The 23134-nt window shown below is 38.6% G+C and overlaps 1 protein-coding gene across 1 annotated transcript in view; it reads left to right on the plus strand.

Moving 5' to 3' along the window:
• Window positions 1–23134, plus strand: part of MDN1 (midasin AAA ATPase 1) — a gene marked incomplete at its 5' end in the record, with an annotated part of 107633 nt that overhangs the window by 68200 nt on the left and 16299 nt on the right. The window contains 27 exons of the mRNA XM_082480739.1: window positions 15–396; window positions 1501–1610; window positions 2726–3422; window positions 4457–4618; window positions 5443–5716; window positions 5928–6163; window positions 6804–6899; window positions 7134–7228; window positions 7979–8103; window positions 9257–9403; window positions 9667–9776; window positions 10221–10294; window positions 10484–10679; window positions 11790–11949; window positions 12119–12265; window positions 14190–14316; window positions 15262–15367; window positions 16453–16568; window positions 18499–18975; window positions 19516–19742; window positions 20105–20251; window positions 20473–20651; window positions 21023–21184; window positions 21317–21458; window positions 21652–21789; window positions 22434–22603; window positions 22718–22861. Of these exons, the coding sequence (XP_082336865.1) occupies window positions 15–396; window positions 1501–1610; window positions 2726–3422; window positions 4457–4618; window positions 5443–5716; window positions 5928–6163; window positions 6804–6899; window positions 7134–7228; window positions 7979–8103; window positions 9257–9403; window positions 9667–9776; window positions 10221–10294; window positions 10484–10679; window positions 11790–11949; window positions 12119–12265; window positions 14190–14316; window positions 15262–15367; window positions 16453–16568; window positions 18499–18975; window positions 19516–19742; window positions 20105–20251; window positions 20473–20651; window positions 21023–21184; window positions 21317–21458; window positions 21652–21789; window positions 22434–22603; window positions 22718–22861 (5146 nt within the window). The remainder of the gene's footprint in view (window positions 1–14; window positions 397–1500; window positions 1611–2725; window positions 3423–4456; window positions 4619–5442; window positions 5717–5927; window positions 6164–6803; window positions 6900–7133; window positions 7229–7978; window positions 8104–9256; window positions 9404–9666; window positions 9777–10220; window positions 10295–10483; window positions 10680–11789; window positions 11950–12118; window positions 12266–14189; window positions 14317–15261; window positions 15368–16452; window positions 16569–18498; window positions 18976–19515; window positions 19743–20104; window positions 20252–20472; window positions 20652–21022; window positions 21185–21316; window positions 21459–21651; window positions 21790–22433; window positions 22604–22717; window positions 22862–23134) is intronic.

The following is a 23134-nucleotide window of genomic DNA, read 5'->3' on the forward strand; positions in this document are numbered from 1 at the left end:
TCCTTTGCCTCCAGATACACAGATGCTAGACTGCAAGGAATAATGCTAGGCAGACAACTCTCTGCACTGGTAGATCTGGTTCCAGTGGATCTTCAAGAGGAATTTTTGGAATGCTGTGAGAAGCTCTACCTTAAGGATCCTGTTGCATATGAGTACCTTCTCAAGACACTTAGAAACATTACTGATCAGGAGTTACTTCCTAAAGAATTCCTGTTTCTCCTGCTCACTTGCTTGCAGCAGTTCTTTGGGGAAGGGCTTAAGGAGTTACCAGAGACAGCTTGGCGAGGAGGCCTCTGGGTGAATATTGGCTTGGTGCAGATTCAGGTGTGGCTTCCGCAGACCAGGTTTGATCCGGCTATTAAAAGAGAATACAAGCTCAAGTATACAAAAGAAGAGGTGAGTATGGAGTGGAGTTGACTTTTACCTTTGTAATGTATAAAATCAATGCAAAGGAGTTTGGCTTGGGTGTCCTTGGGCAAATTTTTAGTCATGATTTTTAACTATATAGTTATAAATTCTTTTACTGTCCCCTGTGAATCACATATTTAAGAATTTTCATTAAAATGCACATTTGTCACGCAATCTTTGCAAACTTCACTCACATCAACAAAAAGAATTCCCCACACCAAAATGAAAGTAACATCATCACAACACTAAACAGAAGTGGACAATGTAGACACAATGCACTCTTCGTCCCTTCACCATAATTACAACAGAAATTCCCCACAATCGTTCTGCTCTTTGCTGTCTAGCTGTGTTCAGTCCATGTTTTGCCCGTTTCCTCTCCCAATTAGTGTCTTTATCTTGAATTCCTCATGCCCCATGTTGGGCATCAAAAAGGTTTTTGGCGGGTTGACCTTGGCTGGATGCCAGGTGCTCACCAAAGCCACTGTATCACTGCCCTCCTCAGCTGAACAGGGAAATGAAAATATAATGAAAGGCTCATGGATTGAGATAAGCACAGGGAGATCACTCAGCAATTACTATTATGGGCAAAACAGACTCAGCCCAGGGAAATTAATTTAATTTATTTCCAGTCAGAGTAGAGTAATGAGAAACAAAAACTAAATCTTAAAACACTTTCCTGCCACCCCTTTCTTCTTTACCATGGGCTGCAGGGGAATCTCCGCTCCAGTGTCTGGACCACCTCCTTTTCTTCCTTCTTCACTGACCTTGGTGTCTGCAGAGCTGTTTCTGTCACATATTCTCACTCCTCTCTTCCAGCTGCTGTTTCACAGCAGCTTTTTTCTTCATTGTTAAATATGTTATCCCAGAGGTGCTACCACCATCATTGATGGGCTCAGTCTTGGCCAGCAGTGGTTCTGTCTTAGAGCTGACTCATATTGGCTCTACCAGACATGGGGGAAGCTTCTAGCAGCTTCTCACAGAAGCCACCCCTGTAGCCTCCCTGCTACCAAAACTTTGCCACACAAACCCAATAGAACCTACTTGGTTACAAAAACCAGAACCTCAGACAATGGTTTATTCTTTCGTTTTTAGTTACACCAGCTGGAGTGTGAATGGAAAACAAATGATTTGTCATTCCAACTGCATACTGGAAAAAGTATTGAAGACAAAGCAGTCAGCAACTATAGTCATCCCCATCTCAGGTAACATCTCAGACCTTAACTCTTTTCTTTCAGATGGGAAACTTCATCTTTGGATGCTTGGACTCCAAAGCTTTTCTCCACAGCTTAACAATTTTTGTGGTGTTCTGCAGAAATAAGGGTTGCTGATTTGAAAGTATCAATTTGCATATTGAGGTGGTAAAGAAAAATACAGAAGCTCTTCTGTTTACTTGCAGTGACTAAGGAATTATCTGTACAGTTTGTACTGCTATAACTACAACAATTAAAGTAGTGGCCTTCATACCCTGATAAAATTTGAAGCTATGCCCAGAAGTGAAAATAAAGCCATACATCTAAATTATGGTAGTTTCATTAAAATGTGACGTTGTTATTAACAAATTGAAATGAGATGGAATGTGTATCTCTCACTGTAACTCTTCAAGGCCTTGATAGATGCTAGTGCTATTTTGCAGAGTTCTCAAACTGATTAGAACTGGGTGGAGAGCTCCAGGTGTGTATTTTAGCAACAGCCATTGCCTATGGTGCTGTGGATGAATTAAATATCTTAACACATGGAGTACACTGTTGACATTCAGAATTTGTAGCCATTGTTTTGTTGTTGGCTTTGGGTTTTTTTTTGTTTTTATCTGAAGAACTTGAGGATTCTTAAGTGACCAGAGATTTCTCCTTTGTGCTGGTTTCCTTGTACACGGAGATAAAAACTGGGTATCATTAATTATATTCATTCCACTATTAATGGAAGTTTTCATTTTCATTATTAGACACGTAGAGGATCTGATAGTTCTATGCCATTGCTTAAAGAGAAAAATAGTCATTGAAAGCAAGTTCTGAATGGCTGAGTTTTACCAATTGCTTCCAGTAATACAACTTTTTCTTTAAAGCTCGCAGACCTGTCAGGTGACAAGCAAAAAAAATAATTTAAGTTTGTTGAAGTGTGGGGAAAAAAGAAGAGAGAAGCACATATGCATGTTATGGGTGTCACTTCTTGTTTTTTCCTTATTTGCTGTTTCACACAAACTAGCAGAATATTTCTGATGAATCTTTTTATGTATCTAACTGCTATGTTAGATATATACAAACATGTTTGTATGAAATATGTTTATATGTCTAAACTGGTCAATGTTATTTCTCAACAGACTGTTGCATGAAAGAATACAAAGGTTGAAGGAGCAAATAAGCAGTCTTTCCAGAAAAAAGGCCTTCAGGCCTCCAACTCCACTCTATGATTGCTTATACCAGGAGGCTCACCAGTACATCAACAGCATAGCACAGGTTTCTTCAGTCCAAGATCTTTTAGCCCGCCTTCTGCAGTTCCTGCGTGGGGAAAGACCTAAATCACTCCAGGCAATACAAAACCTGTTAAATGAAGAAGCATCTTGGCAACAATCACACCATCAATTTAGAAAACACCTGGCAGAGGAGTATGCTGTATTCCCTGATGCCATCATTCCACTGCAAGCTGCCATCTTACAGTTGCAACATGGCATGCGATTGGTGGCTTCTGAAGCTTATGCAGTGGTCAAAAGTTTTGTGCGTCCAACTGATCTGACCAACCTCCTCACTTCTTTGTTGACATTTCCTTCTGTTGGCCACGCCTTCCCCACTTACTTTGCTCGTGCAGAAATTTTATGCTCGGTGAATTCAGTTGAGGTCCTTCATGGACTTAAAAAGTTTTCTCTGAAGCACTCTGAAGTAGAATCTGAGGGAGTAGAGCAGCCTTGCCCAACTCTGGAACAGCTCTTAATGAATGCTTTGTTGCACCTTCGATGCCATGTACTATCCAGAGGAGAGATGGACAAGAAATCTCTGCAGCTTTTTAGACACCTATGTCAGGTAGGAGCTGAATACCAATGGCCAGGGTTCTTGCACTAAACTGCCTTGTCCCCTGTATAAGAAAGACATGGATCTGTTAAATTGGGTCTACAAGAGGGCCACAAAAATTATCAGGGAGCTGGAACACCCCTCCTGTGAAGAAAGGCTGACAGAGTTGGGGTGTTCAGCCTGGAGAAGAGGAGGGTCCGGGGAGACCTTAATGTGGCTTCTCAGTATATAAAGGGGGCTTATAAGAAGGGTGGAAAGAGACTTTTTACCGAAGCTTGTAGTGATAAGACAAGGCACAACAGTTTTAAACTGAAAGAGGGTACATTTAGTTGGGAGATAAAGGAGAAACATTTTACAATGAGGGCGGTGAGACACTGAAACAGGTTGCCTGGAGAAGTTGTGGATGTCTCATCCCTAGAAGTGTTCCAGCCCAGGTTGGATGGGGCTTTGAGTAGCCTGATCTAGTGGAAAATGTCCCTGCAAATGGCTGGGGGATTGGACTAGATCATCTTTAGAGGTCCTTTCCAGCTCAAGCCAGTCTATGATTCGACCTTGATAATTGTCAGTATCATGTTCTTAAAATTATCTTCTTTTTTTTTTTTTCCATTGAATTGATAAAAGATAATTTTACCATAGTCCAAAATATTGGATTAACTTGTTAGGATTTATGAAGGCATAAAATCATAGCCTGTGATAGTTAGAAAAGATTTTATTTATTAAAAAAACAGCAAAACCCAAAACCACACAAAAAAAAAAAAAAACAAAAGCAAACTTTGTAGAGAGTTTCTTTGTAAAATGGTTTAAGGAAGGAAACTAGAATTTGGCCAAGCGCTCTGTTGCATACTGTTTTCTGTGCTTTTTCCTCAGTGGTTTGTTGAGAAGGGCAATTTACAAATCTTCCTTCAGGTTACATGGCTTTGATTTATGCTGTTGTAGGCTGTAGCAGAGGAAAGAGCCAAACGAGATAGATGCTGCCCCTGTGATGAAATATGAGGTGATTATAAACATTAACTTCTGTAAAAGCATGCTGCTTTGTGTTTCCTCAGGCAATTATAAATGAATGGGATGAACAGGAACGCCGTGCCCAAGAGCAGGAGGCAATGGAACACAGTCTGTACAGATACAGGAGTAAAAGTCATGGGAAAGGACGGAGTGAGGAGGAGGAGGAGGAAGAAGAATTTAGGAGGAGATTTCCCCTTCACGAAAAGGTAGCAACTGTAATTGACAAAAATTATGTCTGAAATAGCTCCTGAAAATATGTGCTATAAGTAAAAGGAGATGAGGAATGAAGCAGGTTTTCTTTCAGACAAAAGAAAAATGTGCAGTAGATTTTGATAGAAAGGTATTAATTGCTCTTACTTTGTTTTCCCTTCTGCTTGTAGACAGTTTTTGGAATTAACTTCTGGACTTGAGCTGTCCTGTGGTTCAGCTGAATAATTCCAAGTTACTGAATGACAATATCATTAGCTATTTGTTGTAAATTCTGGAGTTTGATTCATTTATCAAATAAGGTCTGCTGCGGTTTAATGACTTCTGAAAAAATGTAATCTTGATTAAATGTAGCTGTGAGATTTTCTCAAATTTAACTGGCTTGCATTACTGAACAATTTTTTAAGTGTGTCTTCACCAGGCAACGTTGTGCAGTACAGAAATGCATGAGACAGTTATGTGTGTTGGTGTGTTTTGTTGGGATGTAACAGTTCAGATCTTCAAGCCACCGAACAGTATTGAGGTGGTTTACAAGCAGATGTGACTGCTGCTGCTTTTCTGAAAGAGGTTTAGTTAGCAGCGGCTCTGAGCTCACTGTACTGCCCTCCTGCCTGCTGTGGTTATGTCCTTAATTGTTCTATTAACCTGTGTTTTGTTTCAGACTGACATCTGAGCTGTGAGGTAGGCAGTGTACCTGTACAGTGCCAGCTCCAAATCACTAGCATGTTGTCGCAATGCCACAAAGCGCAAAAAAGGGAGGTTGGGAGGGGAGGCATTAAAAGAAGAAATTATAATTGACCTTCGGTTATCATGTAAATTGCAGGACTTTGAAGATATCACAGCTCAGCCAAGCCTCGAAGAAAAAATGGAAACTGAAGATGCATTGGAAGACCAGTTGGAAGTTGATAGAGCCCTTTTGTCACAGAGCTCTATGCAAACAGTAATGATGGTTCATCAACAGTTGTGCTTAAACTTTGCTCGATCCCTGTGGTATCAACAGAGTCTGCCTTCTCATCAAGCCAAACATTATTTCAGTACATTTATTTCCTGCTATCAGACTGGTGCATGTCTGGTGTCACAATTCTATCCTTTAATTGGTAAGATTGCTAGCAAAATAGAAAAATATTTCAGTATGTTTCTTTTCTTCCATACTCTCATCTCATTGCTTACACGTGTCATATTCTGATATCCTTGTAATATATGACATGCTAAGGTTTATGATACGGGGCTGGAGGGGAAGAACGTTTTCTGTTCAAGTGAAAAAAGAATTAATAGCATATGTGATGTCTTCTCCTTTTTGCTTCTTAGGTGCTGAAATGAATGATAGTCTTTTGGGAAGCCAACTTCTAGTTAGCACTCTTCTTCACAATACCTTTTTTGAGGAATTAACTTCAGATCTCATGCTGCAGCAAGATGGTCCATATGACTTCTACCAGCATCCTAATATTCAGCAAGTCCGACAGTGCCAACCTGTACTTGATAATTTTGCTAAAGAAGTAAATGGGCTACTGCAGGAATGGCCAGAGCATCCGGTACTTGTGCAGGTAAGGACACCTCAACAAATGTTTGGGGAAAACTGGAGTGGTTTAGAATTGCATTTGTATGTAAATATGCGTATAGATATGCATAGACATGCGCACACATACACTTGCCTAATTGTTGTCTGTATTACTTATGTTTTGAAGTCACGCCTGTTTCTTCTTAAGAAGCATTAGGTATTATTAGCTGTTCTATTTTAGTTATGAAATGTTAAGTGGTATTCATTGCCTACAGCTTTAAGCAATCTTCAACCTGCCATACCTCAAAGGATCTTGAAGTCTTTTGCTATTCAGGCTCCTGTATTTTTCCAAAATGCTTTCTTTCATAGTGCTTTAAAATGGATATCTTTGGTCCTGCTCATGGGGCTGCATGACCCTCAGGTTATATTTCTTAGAGTAATGCAGAAACTCAGAATCGATTGACCTCTTTGCATTAGATCATTTATGCTCCTTTCCCCTAGTGCACTGGCCTTCACTGAACTACTAGTGAGCTTATACTAAAACAAGGAAGCAGTTTAAAATAATAAAAACAAAATTCTTATCTCTTGTGGAGGAGGGTCATGCTAATACAAATTAGCTTAAGTTTATGACTGCTTCTGTTGAACATCAGCTACTATAGGTTGAATGCTTGTTCCTTATTCTGCAGCTGTTAGTTGTGATGGACAGAATCCGGAGTTTCCCACTCTCTAGTCCTCTCTCAAAGTTCCTGAATGGCTTGGAAATCCTTCTTGCAAAGGCACAGGTAAGAAAAAAGCTAAAGAAACTTTTATTTTATCTTTTATGCTTCCTTATTTATATTGGTAACATGATAAAAACAATTGAAAGATGTTTGCTTGCCAGGATTTGGGGATGCGAGCTTGCTCCATGCCAAGTTTAAGGTATAGGAACGTAATCTGAGTACTGCATGAATTTTGCCATCTGAAGACTTCATTTCTGGCTTTGTATAAATGGGAACTTTTTTTTTTTCACCCCCCAGGACTGGGAGGAAAATGCTAGTCGAGCTTTGTCCTTGCGGAAACACCTTGATTTGGTCACACAACTGATTATTCAGTGGCGTAGATTGGAGTTGAAGTAAGAACTGTCCTTCCCTACTATTTTTTCTTAGATACTGAAAGCTTCTGTCTTCATATGAAGACACATTCCGATGCAGAGTTGGTTTAATTGTAGAACATGCTTCTGTGTGTATGTGTGTGGCTGTCCTAGTAACAATGTGGGGGGGAAGGGGGACGACCCAAACTGGCAGGTGTACTGGCTCAGAATGAGCATGTGCAGCCCATGGTGACCCCATGTATATGCCCCAGGGGGAGCAGAAGCAGGACAGATAACTACAGTACTTCGTCCTAATATTTTCCCAGTGCAGTGTTCTGTTCTCATCCTAGGGTATACTGAGGCTGCAGTGTTTTGTCTATTTAACAACCCCTGTTAAATTTGCCTTAAAAATTATTGTCTAGTCTCCTGTTTAAGACCATGTAAATTTTTTATATCCACAGTATGCTACGATCAGGACTTCCACAAGTCTGTCTTAAGTTTTATGAATCGTAGAATCATGAAAAGAAACTTTTGAACCTGGCTCTGACTAGTTTTGTTTGACAGTCCCTAGTTCCTGCATTTCTTCTGTCATATTTAATAATAGTGGCAAAACAGTGATCCTCAGGAGTTGATTGCATATATTAAGCATATGTGCAGATTATTCCATCCTGTGAAACTTTCTTTCCATTTAGTAGAAACAGAAAAGTAAAGTTGGTGTTGTTTTAGAGCCCAAACTACACATAATATTTTTGCTTTATTTTTTTCTTCTCTCCCCTTCCTTGTGGTTTCCAGTTGCTGGTCAGTAAGTTTGGACAATATTATGAAACAGCACGTAGAGAAATCCACAAAGCACTGGTTCTCAATCTATCAGATGATTGAGAAGTATGTTCAAGAACAGACAGAGGCAAACACAGGAGGTAAGTGCTGTTCTTATATGAATGTGTGATGCAGTTCCAGAAATTACTAAAGATGCATAATTAAGGTCCCTAAATGCCAGAGTTTGACAGTGCACTTTCAGGTGCAGTTCTTTAGCCCTTGCCCTACAAGAAATTCTATGACTGTATATAGAGTCTTCCATATAGAGTGAACTTCACTTGGTATTAATTTCTGGAACTACCTGTGTCTCTCAGGGCTAACACTGTAGGTCGTATAAAGAAAAGATGTCTGTGAAAAGCATCAAAAAGAAAGTAGAACTATGGTGACTGTATGTCATGCTCATATAAGCATTTCAAACAGATTTTGGAGGGTAGGAGGCCTCCATCTGCAGCTGGAAAAGGCACCTCATTTTTTTTTTAACTGCACAAAGCATAATTCATATCCCAGCTGAACTGCTTTTAACATTCTGTATAAAGCCTAAAGAATTCTTACAGTAAGTATGTTTTGGCATATATTGTTCTTAACAAATCTTTCTTTAAGTGTTCATGTTACATAAAATAGGGGTAAGAATATCGTCTAAATCCCTTGCCTCCCTGAAATTTAATGAAATTGTAAAGATGAAAGTAGCATCCTCTGGCATGAGGCAGCGTTCTTTGCCTCATGACTAATTAATGCACTTACTTGACAAGCTTCAGATCCTTGGGTTATTACATCTCCAAGTGGGCAGCATGTCTTCTTCCATAGGTAATGCTCTGAAGATGTTATTCTCTACCCGATTCTTCTAAGATCTGTTTCTGTCTTGATGATTTTGAGAAGTTAAGGAACTGGCAGTGACTAATTTACAGTATGGCCCATCGTGACCAAAGCAGCCATTCACTCATAGAGAATAGCACACATTCTTTAAATACTTGATGCATTCTGAAATTGAACGTGTAGCTGGGCTCCTCAGTCGCTATCTTACTGCTACCTCTCTTGTACCCTCTCCTTCCTTCCAGTGTGTTGTCTGTTGGTTTTAGTTGTTATTAAATTAGAATTCTTCCCCTGATGCCTCTTTCCTATTTTGTTTTGAACCTTTCCTAATAGAGACCTGATATTTAGTTGGAAGTTTACAAAGAACAGACAACAATTTTCATGTTGTTTTTTTTTGTTTTGTTTTCTCCCCCTTTCCTTCTCAATTTCGGGTGCAATGTTCAGAAACTGAGCAAATGGATCTGAAAACACTGGTCAGCACACTACAAGCTTTCATTGAAGGATCCACGCTGGGACAGTTTCATGCACGACTTCAAGCACTACTGGTTTTCCACTGCCATGTCTTGTTGATGCCTCAAGTAGCAGAAAAGGGTAAGTTGTTAGCATTACGTGTGTTGAGTCTTCTTTACAGAAACCTGACCATCAGGTATTCGAGACTTTCCAAACAGATCACTAAGCTCAAATACAACACAAGCCTATACTGCTTTTTTTCCCATTTTCATGAAGGATACTGTTGATCAGTTTACCCCACCTTTTGGTGTTGCTAAGCTTCATTATTACAATCCCCCCCCCCGGATGTATTTCTCCTCTTTATACTGTTTTAAAAGAAGCTTGTTTTTGTCTGTCCCTTCTAGACGTGCTGTGCAGCATCCTATGGAATCTATACCATTATTATAAGCAGTTTTCAGAGTGTGTTGAGGCCAGAATTACTGAACTTCGTCAACCTATAGAAAAGGAACTTAAGGTAAAGGAAACTTTGCTCAGAAAATGTACTGATCTAATCAAAGGAACAGCGGAGCAGATATTATTTGAATTTGTATGTAATAGCTCTGTTGGCCACTGAAATCCCCACTATACTTCATGTTTTCTTTGGCAAAACTTTATTTCTGAGGTGAGGGTTGGTTGAAGTCTTTAATGTTTCATCAGTCCCATTTAGCCATGGAGGTTTCTACCCAGTAGTGAAGCCCCTTTGGGTTTCACAACATTTGGCTATGCAGTAGTTTTAGCGTAAACACATATATTAATAGAGTAAGAAGCCTATGCAATAATTTGCCCACTTACTGAAATGTCTTGCATTTTAAGACCCCCAGGTCATCATAGGTGATCAGCTTTAAAAATCATATTTTATATGCAAATATTTCATTGCATTTACATGAGTAATCCCATTGATTGTTTGTTTTCCCACTAGGAATTTGTGAAAATTTCAAAGTGGAATGATGTCAGCTTCTGGGCTATAAAACAATCAGTTGAAAAAATACGCAGGTAACTCAGAGCTTGGAAATAAGCTCTGTATTTGGAAGCTTCCTTCTAGATAATTTCTCTGTGATGTTAAATTTGAATGCAAGAATGTTTCTTCTGCTCATAACACAGTGGAAGCATTTATTTCCAGCAGCTGAGAAATTTCCAGGATTATAAAACACAGTAATATTTTTGTTTTCTTTTGGTAATTAGGACACTCTTTAAATTCATGAAGAAGTTTGAAGTTGTTCTGGATGAACCGTGTCAGCCTGCCTTGGTGGAAATTGGTAAGGAAGAGCAGCTGGACTGCTTGCAAAAGCAGGAAGAATCTGAGAACAAAGAGACCAAAGTTCAGAGGCTAAACAACACATTAAGAAAAATTTTGTCTGCTAGAACAGATGCTGCCAAGGTGACTATTCTTTATTCTAAGTGTGAGAAGGATATTTTCTCTATTCTCATCTGTGTGTTGCTTTTCACTGATTTATGCAGACAAATCTTACATAAGTGTCAAATCTGTTGAATCGACTTTTTGGTCTTAGTTGCATTCAGTGTTATGAAACACTGCAGATGGGTGGAAATGCAGCATGGAAAGATAAGCATGTTCTGTACTGATTTGGCACAATATCTATACTCTAATGTAGAGATGATAGCAGTTACACATTTCATCTCCAAGTTGCTTGCATATTGTTTGCAGCAATTTGTTACTTCCCTACTAGTGCAGTAATATGGACTGGGAATTGAAATTATTATTACCCTTTTTTTTTTCTAAACAGGGATCCAGGCAAATGATCATGTAGGTGTAAGATTTGTGTGTATATAAGCTGTGATTAAATATAAAATTACTTTGTGCTTGAATCCTGATAGGGGAATGCACTACATTGTCATACTTTTGCTGTTGGCTGACAGCTTGTGTACTGCAAACATTTGCCTTCAGCTAACTGATATGTGATAAATCGTGCTCCACAGTGCCACAGTTTAACATGTCTCTAATTAAGCTGTGCAGCTCAGAGAGGAAGTCAACTAATTTTCTTTCTGAAACAGATTCCATTAGTTTTATTAATAAGATGTAAGAAGACAATTGTAACTCATCAGAATTTGGGGGTGAGTGGGAAATGGTTGGTTACTCTCAGCTTCCAAGGCTTTGTTCAGTTTCTTCAAACCAGGAGGGTGGGTGATCTTGCTCTTGTCCTGTGTCTTTGAGCTTGGAAGGCTAAGGAAGCTGACCTGAAGCAGTGATAACCTTTATGAAAGAGGTAATGACAAACACCTAAGAGAGTAGGATCATAGCATCTTCCATTTGTTTGGCTGTTTTCAAAACTAATGGGTGCCTGACAGGCGGGTATTGTGATTTTCCTCAAGTCTTGGTGCTGAACTGTTCGAAGGATCATGTGGGCATGTTTCGTTGTTTCAGATGAATGCAGAATTTAGCCCTTGTTTTTGCAGCAATTTACTCTTAATGGTCAAATAAGACAGCTTTGAGTATGTGTGTATAATTGACTCTTTCATTTTTTTTTCTCAGAGGGCACTCCCAGAAGAATGTCATGATGGCATTACATTTCAAACAGAATCTCTTCAGTATCGTCTGCCTAAGCTTACTAAAAAAATGAAGAAAATGTGTACAACAGTTACAGAAAATAATTCATTCTTAAGTCTGGTGGAAAATCTTGACCAGTTCACAGGTTAAGTATTATTGTGATTTCCATACCATAATTGACGTCTGTAACATAAATGGAACAAATCAGGAAAAACTGTAGATGTATAGTTCCCGTCTCAGCCTATCTTCCCGTGGCTCCTTTGTGTACATTAAATTTTCACATCTCTTACCTTTCTCTGCTGTCTTCTGTACAGGTGGTATCATTGTTTCTGTAGTTGAACTGCAAAATTTAACATTTGATCAGACAGCAGATAAGGAGAAGCAGAAGTCAGAGGCAAAGCATATTCAAATGCAAAAGCAACGGGCGTTGTCAGATCTCTTTAAAAGCCTTGCTAAAACAGGTGAGCTTTGACTGAAAATGCGCTTGGTTTAAAAGTACAAAGTTCTTAAGCGTTTTACCAATTTTGCCAATACATGTAAACCCACAATAATACTATGTTTTTGACGACATTGAGCCAGTAATACATAGAAGCATTTAAGTCCATCTTTCTCTTCCTCTGCTGACTATGAGGCCCAGTGTGTTAGCCCTTTCAGATACCTTCTATTCTTCTGACATTCCATTATATGTACAACAGTAGCTTTTCTGAAGCAGAAATCTACTTTATCCGCAGTCAGAAGTTACTGCCTGGCTTTTAGAAACAAGAGGGAAGCTCATTATCTTGTATTCGTTCTCTGATCCAGAACTGAAATTAAGTTAGTTAGCTCATTAGAATGAGAGCCCATCTCTTGATTGACAGTCTGGCAGAGATCAGATTGGCAGAGGCACGGTTGAGCCATGTAGACTGAATGGTCTATTGATGGGAATCGTTGGAGGCACCCTGTTCAGCAGCCCAGTCTCCATTGCTCCCCTTGCTAGTCTTAAGGTAAAGGACCTACCCAAACTATTAATTGTTGTTATTGGTGTTATGTTAAATTATTCATCAGCTGTTCTTAGTCACTGAGCAGTTTAGAAACCAGCAGAAGTAGGCAGTCTTGTTAAATAAACAGCCATCTGCTGTCATAGAAAGTAGAAATTAATGTAGCTTTGCCCATTTTTTTTTCTTTTTTTTTTTTTTTTTTTTTTTTTTTTTTTTTGAAGAGAGTTTAGTATTTTGGTGCTTCTCTTGGAAGCCATAGCTTCTGGCCTGGAGTGATGCTAAGAACCTCTCAAAAACACAAAGCAAAACAAAAAAAACCCTGTTCCTCGTGGTTGCAGAAAGAAGCTTGGAAACATTAAGTTAAGGGTTCCAAGAAGACATGATTTTGATAACAAACTAACTCAAGGTGTCACAACACTTGGAAAGTAAATGAAAACAAAAACATCCTCAATGCTTTCTGGGAGGTGGGACGAAGGCTTCAGTTGTAGTTTTGAATGTTTGTCATTTATGCTACTTAAATGAGTTGATGTGTGTACTGAGTAAATAGTTCCCAGGATATTAAGGTTCTTTTGTATTTAGATGACTGCAAACACAGGTGAATCTAAGTGGGAGGTTTCCAGCACATACAGTTATCCCGTATTTTGCATTTCTTTTGCACCTATTGGTGTTGGAGGAATATCTGCCATTGTTGTCCTGTGAAGTTTGTGCTGGAGGAATGACATACTGTGATGATTTAATTAACACATGGGATTTGAATTCTTTACTGGGCTCTGTCTTTGCTTTCAGGAGACACCTTTACCTTCCTCATTCATCAGCGTTTTCATGTCTTAATGAGGTGATGACCCCTAACTCAGCTTTCTTAAAGGACCAGCAGCAGTGAAAAGTGTTGCTCTTAAGATTTGTTCTCCATTTTTTTGTAAAAGTGGCAACATAACTTAAATAGCTAATGAGTATTTGTTACAAGCTTTGCTTACCTTCAGGATACTTTGAAAGGAATGTTTTAATTGGCTTGAGAGAAATGAGCATGTTGCATCCAGTTTTAAAAATAGCTAAAATAGCAGCCTTAAGACAAAGCTTTAAAAGGACATACCTATAACTTTCTCAGGGTGTAGCCTGCCTCACAGGTTCAAGGTTTTTTGTTGTTTTTTTTTTTTCCTCTCACCAACCTCCTTTATACACACTGGTCTATGTTTGTCTTATTTCAGCTGTGTTCTTCAGCTATGTTCAGCTGAAGATAGCTATGATTTGGTTTTACATTATAGAACTTGCAGCATATTCAAAGACTTGCCAAAATCAGACAGCATCAGGAAAAAAAACTATATCGCATCTTAATACCAACTGTATTAGTGACATCTTTCATATAAAAGAATGAGGACATAAAAGGATGTGTGTTCAAATGTCATTCCAGGTTTGTCATACCGGAAAGGTCTTTCTTGGTCCCGTTCAAAAGACTGTCATGAAATACTGTACCTACATCCACTGGACTTGCGTAGTGCATTAGGTGTAGTAAATTGTACACATGAACTGGATGCCACGTATGTACACAGTATTTCTAACCCTTAGATTGTGTGAATTGCAACTATAATATATAGAATTTGTTGCATGTGGATTTAGACTGGAATTTCTGGACTGTAATTCATTTATGATTTTACATATTGCCTTCCCTTCCTCCCATGACTTCTCATTTTGAAAATCCTGTGCATAGTGTCTTGGCACGTACAACTGAGTGAGGGCTTTGGTTTTGTTGTTTTTTTTTGTTTTAATTTGCACTTTTGACAAGTCTACCCTGTATCATTGTTTCTGTGAATTAGATTTCAATTAGCCCTCCACTGTCCAGCTTTGCCTGGGATGCTTTGCTAGCATCATATTAGAATGTAGACTGTAATGATTTTATTAAAGATGAGCTGTAATTTACAGGGATTACTTAATTATTTCGTCTTCATTGAATAATGGGATATTTCAGGAGAAAATACACAGACGTCAAAGTGAGCATTTCTGGAAAAACTTAACTTGAGGAAAGATGTTCTTTCAGGTGTTTCTCTGTTGTTTTTCTGGCAGCAAGTGATTTTTGCCATTGAGTCATGCTGGTTATTGTCCTTCTCAGATGGAAGGGTTTAGTTTATAATATTTTTCATCAAGGCCAAAATAAAGGCTTCCCTATCAAGCTGGATTTAACTGGGGCGGCGGGGGGGACGCGGGGGGCTAAATCACTATTTAGGTGTTAAGTAATATTCAAAGATAGAGATTTTGCTGCTATTGCTTAAGGTTTTCTTAGAGTTGTTTTTTTTTTTAAATGTAAATGTTTTCTTAAGACTAAAATAATTGTGGAGAAAATGAAGAATTACAAGATCAATGCATTTGCAAAATAACAAATTGTAAGCTTATCTGTTAGGTTGAAGAGCTGACCTGGTGGTTCCAGTGTGCTGAGGTACTGAAATTATATACCTTTCTAATATTGGACGTTTTTTGTGCTCTGTCAGGTTGCTGACAGAGATTTCTTCTGCCTGGGATGGATGCCAGAAGTACTTCTATCGGTCACTTGCACGCCACTCTAGACTTCAGACAGCATTATTAGCACCTGCCAAGGTAAAACACTAAAGTAAAAATGGAAATCCTACTACTGTTCACTTTACCATCTTGGACTGAAATTTTCTAGTAGTAAACAGGTGATGTGAGATCGTGGTATGTTCTGTAATATGATACAAAATATGATATTTTGGGGCCAATCATTAAATGCACTGTTTTAAAACCTGTTGTTTTATGACCAAACAATACCAATTTAGTGAATTGAGTTAATAATTTTTTAAATGTACAGTATCTTTCATCCCAACAGGTCCCAAATTGCTGCTTTTTGTGCATGAAGAAAACTCCCAAAATGCTGAATCAAAGCTTGTTAGGAAAACAAAACCAGGATTAGTTGTTGCTCATGAAAAAAACAGTTGATCTTTATAATTGGACATAACTGGAACCTGTGCCTAACACAAAAAGTGCTGATACATTTCTTCGCTTAAAAATTAGTCTAAAATCAGTAGAAGGAACAAATGAGTTCTTCCAAATCAGTACCACTTTTCCAGTAGTCCAGGAAAAAAGGATCTCTTCCAGATGCTGCTCTTCTCACGGTGCTTCACCCCGTGTTTTATAACATCATCTTGACAAGTGTCACAGCTGGCAGTGGCATAAATAATGGAATGTAGCCGAGATCAGTTTTGCTCTGTGTTGTGAACATCTATTTCAAATGTTAAAATGGGATCCTTTCTAATGAAAGAAGTGAAAGTAATTGTCAGTAAATCTGGTAAAATTAGTTGTGGAAGTGGTTTTAGCAACGGTCATGAATGAAAAAATTTAGGCTCTTGTCTCTAGAATTTAATCATCATTTATGTAAGGTAGCTTTACTATTGGAACTAAATACCTGATAAGAATTGCTGCAGTGGAGCGTAAGTTAATATAACTGTTGTTGCAGAAGCTACTTGAAAATCAAATTTGTATGCAGGATATATGGAAGATGGGGAAACTGTAATAACTATAACTTTTGTCTACATTTTAAGGCTTGTTCAGTTAAACCATAACCTTCCAGCCTGCCCAGTGAAATGAAATGGAGGCATAGAGAATGTTGTTGTCTGCTTATTCATCTAATTGTTCCCTCCCACTTTTTCTGTGTCTGCTTTCTTTAGGATATTGGACTAGGCAGCATTGAACGATGCAAAGGATTCTCTGCACACCTCATGCAGATGCTTGTCAGACAGAGACGATCTCTTACTGCATTGACAGAACAGTGGATCTTACTGAGGTATTTTACATTTTCCAACATTTAAATGTTGTCAAGGAGTTTGACAGTAAGCAATTCAGTTCAAGAAAAATGGAAAATAAGGTAGAATAAAACAAAACTTCTTCCTCCTGCTTCCCCACTTCTCTCCTCCTCTCCTCCCCTCAATTAAGCCCAGATATAAAAGGCAGGGGGAAAGGGGGCTAGGTATTGTTTATCCTGTCATTGCAGCCAATATTTTGGAATCAAAATAATTTGGGAAAAACAAGTTAGGCATACATAAAAACGATGAAATAATTACTGTAGTTAACTACAAAGTTAAACCTATAGATTTTTAAGTCTCTCATGAGGTATTGGCCAAAGTTAATTTTGGCTATGTTCAAGTTGTTGGTTTGATTTGGAACAAATAAATAATCTGGATGGCACTTTGAGCCTATATGAAGAAACCTCAACAGCTTACAAAGAAAAATTCTAGAAAGGTAGGAGATACTAGATCTTGTGTCAAAACTGTAAAAGGAAAAGCGTATAGGAAGTCATGCTCACTTGATGTGATTTTTTTTTTCACTCTTGTTTGACTCATTGTTTTCACTGGAAACTCCACTGTGCATATTTGTGCTAATCACTATTGTAATCCATAAAACTTTTTGAAGTTGGCTCAGGATTTAATTCCTTTGTACAGGGAAGGAAATCTAGACTGGAGTCTAGTGGTGCAAAATTTGTGTTAACCCTAGGAAACCAGAAAAAATAAACAAACAAAACAAACGAAAGCCCAAAACACAAACCCTCAACTTTACAGTTAGCAGGAATAGTAAAACTTCTAAGACACTTAGCTGCATTGCTGTGACTTTCATTGCAAATCAGATTAATCTCAGAATCACAGAATGGTCAGGGCTGGAAGGGACCTCTGGAGATCATCTAGTCCAACCCCCCCTGCCAGAGCAGGGTCACCTTACAGCAGGTTGCACAGGACGGCATCCAGGTGGGTTTTGAATGTCTCCAGTGTGGGAGATTCGACAACCTCTCTGGGCAGCCTGTTCCAGTGCTCTGCCAGACTCAAAGTAAAGAAGTCCCTCCTCATGTTAAGATGGAACTTCCTATGTTCAAGTTTGTGCCCGTTACCTCTTGTTCTATCACTGGGCACCACTAAAAAAAAGACTGTTCTCATCTACCTCGCACCCTCCCTTTAAGTATTTGTAAGCATTAGTAAGATCCCCCCCTCAGTCATCTTTTCTCTAAACTAAAAAGACCCAAGTCCCTCAGTCTTTCTTTGTAAGAAAGATGTTCCAATCCTCTAATCATCTTAGTAGACCTTTGCTGGACCCTCTCCAGCAGTTCCCTATCTTTCTTGAACCGGGGAGCCCAGAACTGGACACAATACTCCAGGTGCGGCCTCACCAGGGCAGAGTAGAGGGGGAGGATGACCTCTCTCGACCTGCTGGCCACACTCTGCTTGATGCACCCCAGGATGCCATTGGCCTTCTTGGCCACAAGGGCACATTGCTGGCTCATCGTCATCCTGTTGTCCACTAGGACTCCCAGGTCCCTTTCCACAGAGTTGCTCTCCAGCATTTGTCAGCTCATTTGTTAACACAGCGCTTCAGAGAATGAAGGTGTGTTAGAATCTAACTGCTTTTATAATGGGGGAAAATTAATATTTCAGTATCAGGCCAGGACTTTAAGGATTGTTTGAAAGCACGGTGTAGATTCTGAGAAATCTCACAAAGCCCTGTTTTCAGGACAATTCAAACATATGCAATGGAGAGAAAAATTCAGTAATTAAACAAAACTTTTTCTACAAAAAGACTATCATTTTAGTTTTTCCAGAAAAAGGTTTACTTCCACTAAGTTTACATTATGTAGAGCTTTTATGAACTTAGTCTAAAGGTTGAGCTTTTCAAAGGGAAGTATAACATAAAACTTAGTGATTGTAACTTTTCCTTTTCTTCTTAACCAGGAACCTCCTGAGTTGTATACAAGAGATAGATTCTCGGTTGACTGCTGACAGAGAATATAATGTAGCATTTCCTCCTCAAGACAGTATTCAACGCTGGACTGACAAACTGCAGCAACTTTCCATGCAGTGCGTGATGGTTCTTGAGGAGCTGTCTTGGTTTATACAATGCTGCCCAAAAGAAGAGTTAAAGTGCAGTGACGGTGAAAGGACAAATGTCAAAACAAATATTTTTCAGAGCTCAGGACCTGAAATGGGAAGTGTTTTTACGGGAATACCTGACCTAATTCCCTCGGAGCTAAAATACATGACTCCAGTAACAATTGAGCAACTGCCTCCTGCATGCAGGATGCGAAATAAGGATCAGTTGTGGCTGCAGCTAGCTACACAATTGACTGCGATGCTGGCAAATGTGAAGGCAAATAAAGCAGAAGTGGACAAAATAAGACGACAGTCATGTGAGACCTTGTTTTATTCCTGGTGAGTTCTACATGTGCATGAAATTGAATCTCTATGTTTTATGTTCGTATCAGATGTGTGAAGTCCTCTTGAAAATGTTTGTCTATGTGTGTCTTGAAAATTGTGTTCAGATGCTCTTGAAGCTTGTTTCCGTTCATTTTTCTTACTAAGTGCAGTGCCTGGCTTTTTAAACAAATGTATGTGTCATCTTCCACTCCCCTGAGAAGTCAGAAAAAAGTTGGTCCATCTCAGCTTCTCACTTTGTCTTTGGTCTTCTGGGTTTTCATACCCATAGCTCCGTAGTTGATGGGGCGAATTTCAAATGTTAATTTAATGAAGAAATTTTTATTTTAAAAGAAATCTGTAGCCTATTTAATAATAATCCTCTCATTTTTCTCTCCACTTCAAACAGTGTGGGTATAAGTGGCATATCTGCTTGTTGTCATACTTTTTATTTGATAAGTTCAAAATGGAGATCAGTTGCCTCCCCCGCATCCGTGGTTTAATCTTAAGGTGAACTGTTTGTTCTTCTTTCAGTATTTATGGTATTTCTTGTTGCAGGAGAGATTTTGAAGTTTGCACATCAGCTATGAGTTGTTTGCTGGAAGTCTCAGCTCAGTTACAGGGCATAGAGTCCCTATTTCTTCCAAACAGGGAAGACAGGCAAGCTGTAAATCAGATGGCCCTAATCAAAAGCCTAAAGTATATACAAGAAGAAGTTAATAATACATCAGCAGATTTCACAGCCTGGAGAACACAGCTTCTTGCTTCAATGTCAAATTGCAGTGGTAAGGACAATTCTTCTCTGCCCATTTTGTAATTTAGATAAAGATATAAGAATTGATTACTTTGGTTATCGCAGAAGATGGCTCCGTGTTCATTCAGATATCCAGAAACACTGGATGAAATTCAAACTTGCAAAATTTAGTCCAGAGTTAATTTATGCAGTAATTTTTTGTTTTTTCCCCCTTAGTCACTGTTGATGACAGATCTTACACCGTAGTTGCAGGTCAGGATTAGCAAGGAGATTTTAGAAGAACTATGCAGTAAAAATTGTGTAGTGCTTATCATGCTCCTTGCATAGGGGAAACATAGTAACCTGTAATTTCATATGTTTCTATGTAAAACTGCCTGTGTTATGGTTCAAAAGGAAATCAAGGGTCACATGAAGAGTTTGTGGAGCACTTCTCAGCAAAAGTGGAAACTGTTATCCGTGTTGTTCTGTATGCCATCCAGTGTTTGGTAGAGAGAAAACGGGAAGATGGAAAAGGGGAAGAAAAGTCTCCAGATGAAAATGGTAAGTTTGTTAATTTATTTACGGGATAGGAGGAGAGTTTAAGCAATGCAAACCTAAACATTTCTTGAACTGTGTGTCTAGCAGAGGTACAAATGCACAAGAAAATTGCAATTTTAATAGAAGTTGTCTATTTAAACATATAAAATGGATATTTCTAGTTTGCTTGCTGTAACATTTTAGAATGTCTGACGTGATTTCTGTATTTTTTTTATGTATTTCAGACAAAGAGGATGCAGCCTCATTTGACGTGATTAAAACAGGACATATAACTAAGCTTTTGGATGAGGATCTCGCTGCAGATTTGGATTCTTTGCATGCGCAAAAAGCAATTTTAGCGGTTTCGGAACTCCTGGAGAACCTGAAATCTTATGGGGAAGATTACACTTCAGATAAACATAAGGTAAAATTATTCTTCTCAAGAGTTTTTGGCTTTGGGGTCTCAAAAGATTTGGAATTGTGAACTTTGGTTAAATGAGCATAGCTTCTTACAGTCCAATACCTTAGAACTACGAGCATGTGAGAAATTATAGTCAAAATATAGGTACTCTTCTACAGTGCAAAAGCCAGATGTTCGTTTAGTAAGAAAGAAAAGTTTTAGTTTTTGTGAAAATCTTGAAAAAGCTCCAGAAACTTTAGAAATTGTATTTAAACTCACCTATTGATATTTCTGGTTTAGGTGTCTGTTTTCGGTCTGTATCATCACCCTCTCTGAGGTGCATCTCAGTTTCTACGTAATCATGTTTGACAGCTGTTCTTTGGTTTTAATTGCAGTTCTTCAACCAGTCCTGCTATTTGCTGGTGCGTCTAAAGCCCATGCTCTGCAAGTATTCAGACCTTATCCTGTTCTACCTCACTGTTTCACTGGCATCTCACAGGAGTACTGGAAAACTGCTTTCTGTTCTAACTAGCATTTTTACAGAGCTTGCCCAAAAGGTAAGTTATTAGAGATAACAGTGGATATATGGTGACCATATATTTAATGTGTACAAAAGTCTTACATAGAAACTAAGCTGAAAGATGTATATACTAGTACAGAAAGTTTTGAGTTTCTGTTTGCCTTTGTAGGGGTTTTGCCTGCCAAAAGAATTACTCGAAGATGAAGCTGGAGAGGGAGCAACACAGTTTCATGATTACGAGGATGGTGGTATTGGAGATGGGGAAGGCAAGAAAGATGTGAGCGATAAAATAGAAAGTGAAGATCAGGCAAGTGTTTGGGTTGTTCTTGTTTAATTTGGGTACAACTGAAAAAGTCCTTGAGATACATGTTGTGATGTTTCAGGTAAAAGAAACATGAAGTTACCTCCAGTCTCCTATTTAGGTTGGCTTTTATCTTTGTATACAAGCTTTAATATAGAGGCAAGATCCATTGTAATTTTTGGCTTTACCAATAATGCAGATAGAAGACAGTTTCCGAAAGGGTGAAGAGAAGGAGAAAGAAGATCCGGATTCTAAACCAGACATTGAAGGAGAAGACAATGCAATTGAAATGACAGAAGACTTTGAAGGAAAAATGCATGATGGAGAACAGGAGAAAAAAGGTTTGGTCCTTCCACTATGGCAAACTTATAAAAAATGTTACAGATCAGTCCAGTAACGGTTGATACTTTTATTTAATGAAGCATATACTGAAAAGTCAGTGTTAACAACAGAGTAGTGCCATTTGTATACGAATACTAAGTAGTATTAATGTGAATGTAAAGAAGCGTACAAAGAAAATACTGTCTCTCTTCTGTGACTATGGTGGTTTTGAAATGAAGGGAGACAATTGTATCTTCCTCTTGTGAGGACACATTTTAAAATAAGTCACTGACTTTGGAGCTGTTGCAGATCAACAGAATACTTAATATGGCTGTAGTTAACTTCAAAACATGACTAATGAAGCTGGAGGAGATGGAGAAGAGAGAGGATAAGGAATAGAGGGTTTAAATGATTCAAGTTTAGCACCTGGGAGTTGTTATTCTGAGGGAGAGAATGCCGTGTGTCCGTATGCCCAAGAGAACACTCTGAACCACGTAATTAGAACCTTGCTCTTCTGGGTGTTAGCATATGTGTGTCTTTTCGGCATCTCTCAATTAACTGCATAGGGTGATGAAATTAAGCTGACTGCCTGTTTGTTTCTGAATTTAACAAAAAAGTTAGCTTTACCTCTTCTGTACTGAAACACATCCTGAACTGTACACAGAAAATGATGAAAATTCAGATGAAGAGGAGGAACTGGATAAGCAGATGGGAAATCTTGATAATGCTGAAGCTGATGATAAACTGGATGAGAGGCTCTGGGGGGATGAAGATGAAGATGATGATGAAGACGCCAGTAGTAAAACAGAAGAAACTGGACCAGGAATGGATGAGGTATCACAAGTTATTTCATGGTGTCTTTTTTTCTGTAGGAGATGATGTCTTGTCACTCAGACTTTGAGAAGCGAGTACCGTAACTGATTTTCTTTTGAATTTGTTGGTTAATAGGAGGATTCAGAGCTCGTTGCAAAAGATGACAATTTGGGCACAGGAAACAAGGATAATAAAAAACAGCCTCCCAAGGATGAGGAAAAAGAGCAACAAGAAGACGACAGTGGAAACAAAGAGAAAATCCATGAACAAATTGATGAGGTAAACATGATTTGGACTACATAGAATATCTTGCTGTTAAACAATATTCTGTTGCTCACATCATGTTTCTGAGAATTTGAAATGCTCTTTTTCTAATAGTGAGGTGCGCTGAAAAAAGTTAGTTCAGAGCTAAAACTAAACCATCTTGTATCCATTATATTATATGTATATTTTCTGATCCATAATCCAGAAAGAATTTTTGTTTGCACTAACTTGAACTTGTAAAGGCTGCCAAAACAAGCTTTACACTGAATTGATGGTTTGATGGACAAA

Source organism: Vanellus vanellus (genome assembly GCF_965231255.1).
Source record: "Vanellus vanellus genome assembly, chromosome: 3".
Classification (NCBI taxonomy): Eukaryota; Metazoa; Chordata; class Aves; order Charadriiformes; family Charadriidae; genus Vanellus; species Vanellus vanellus.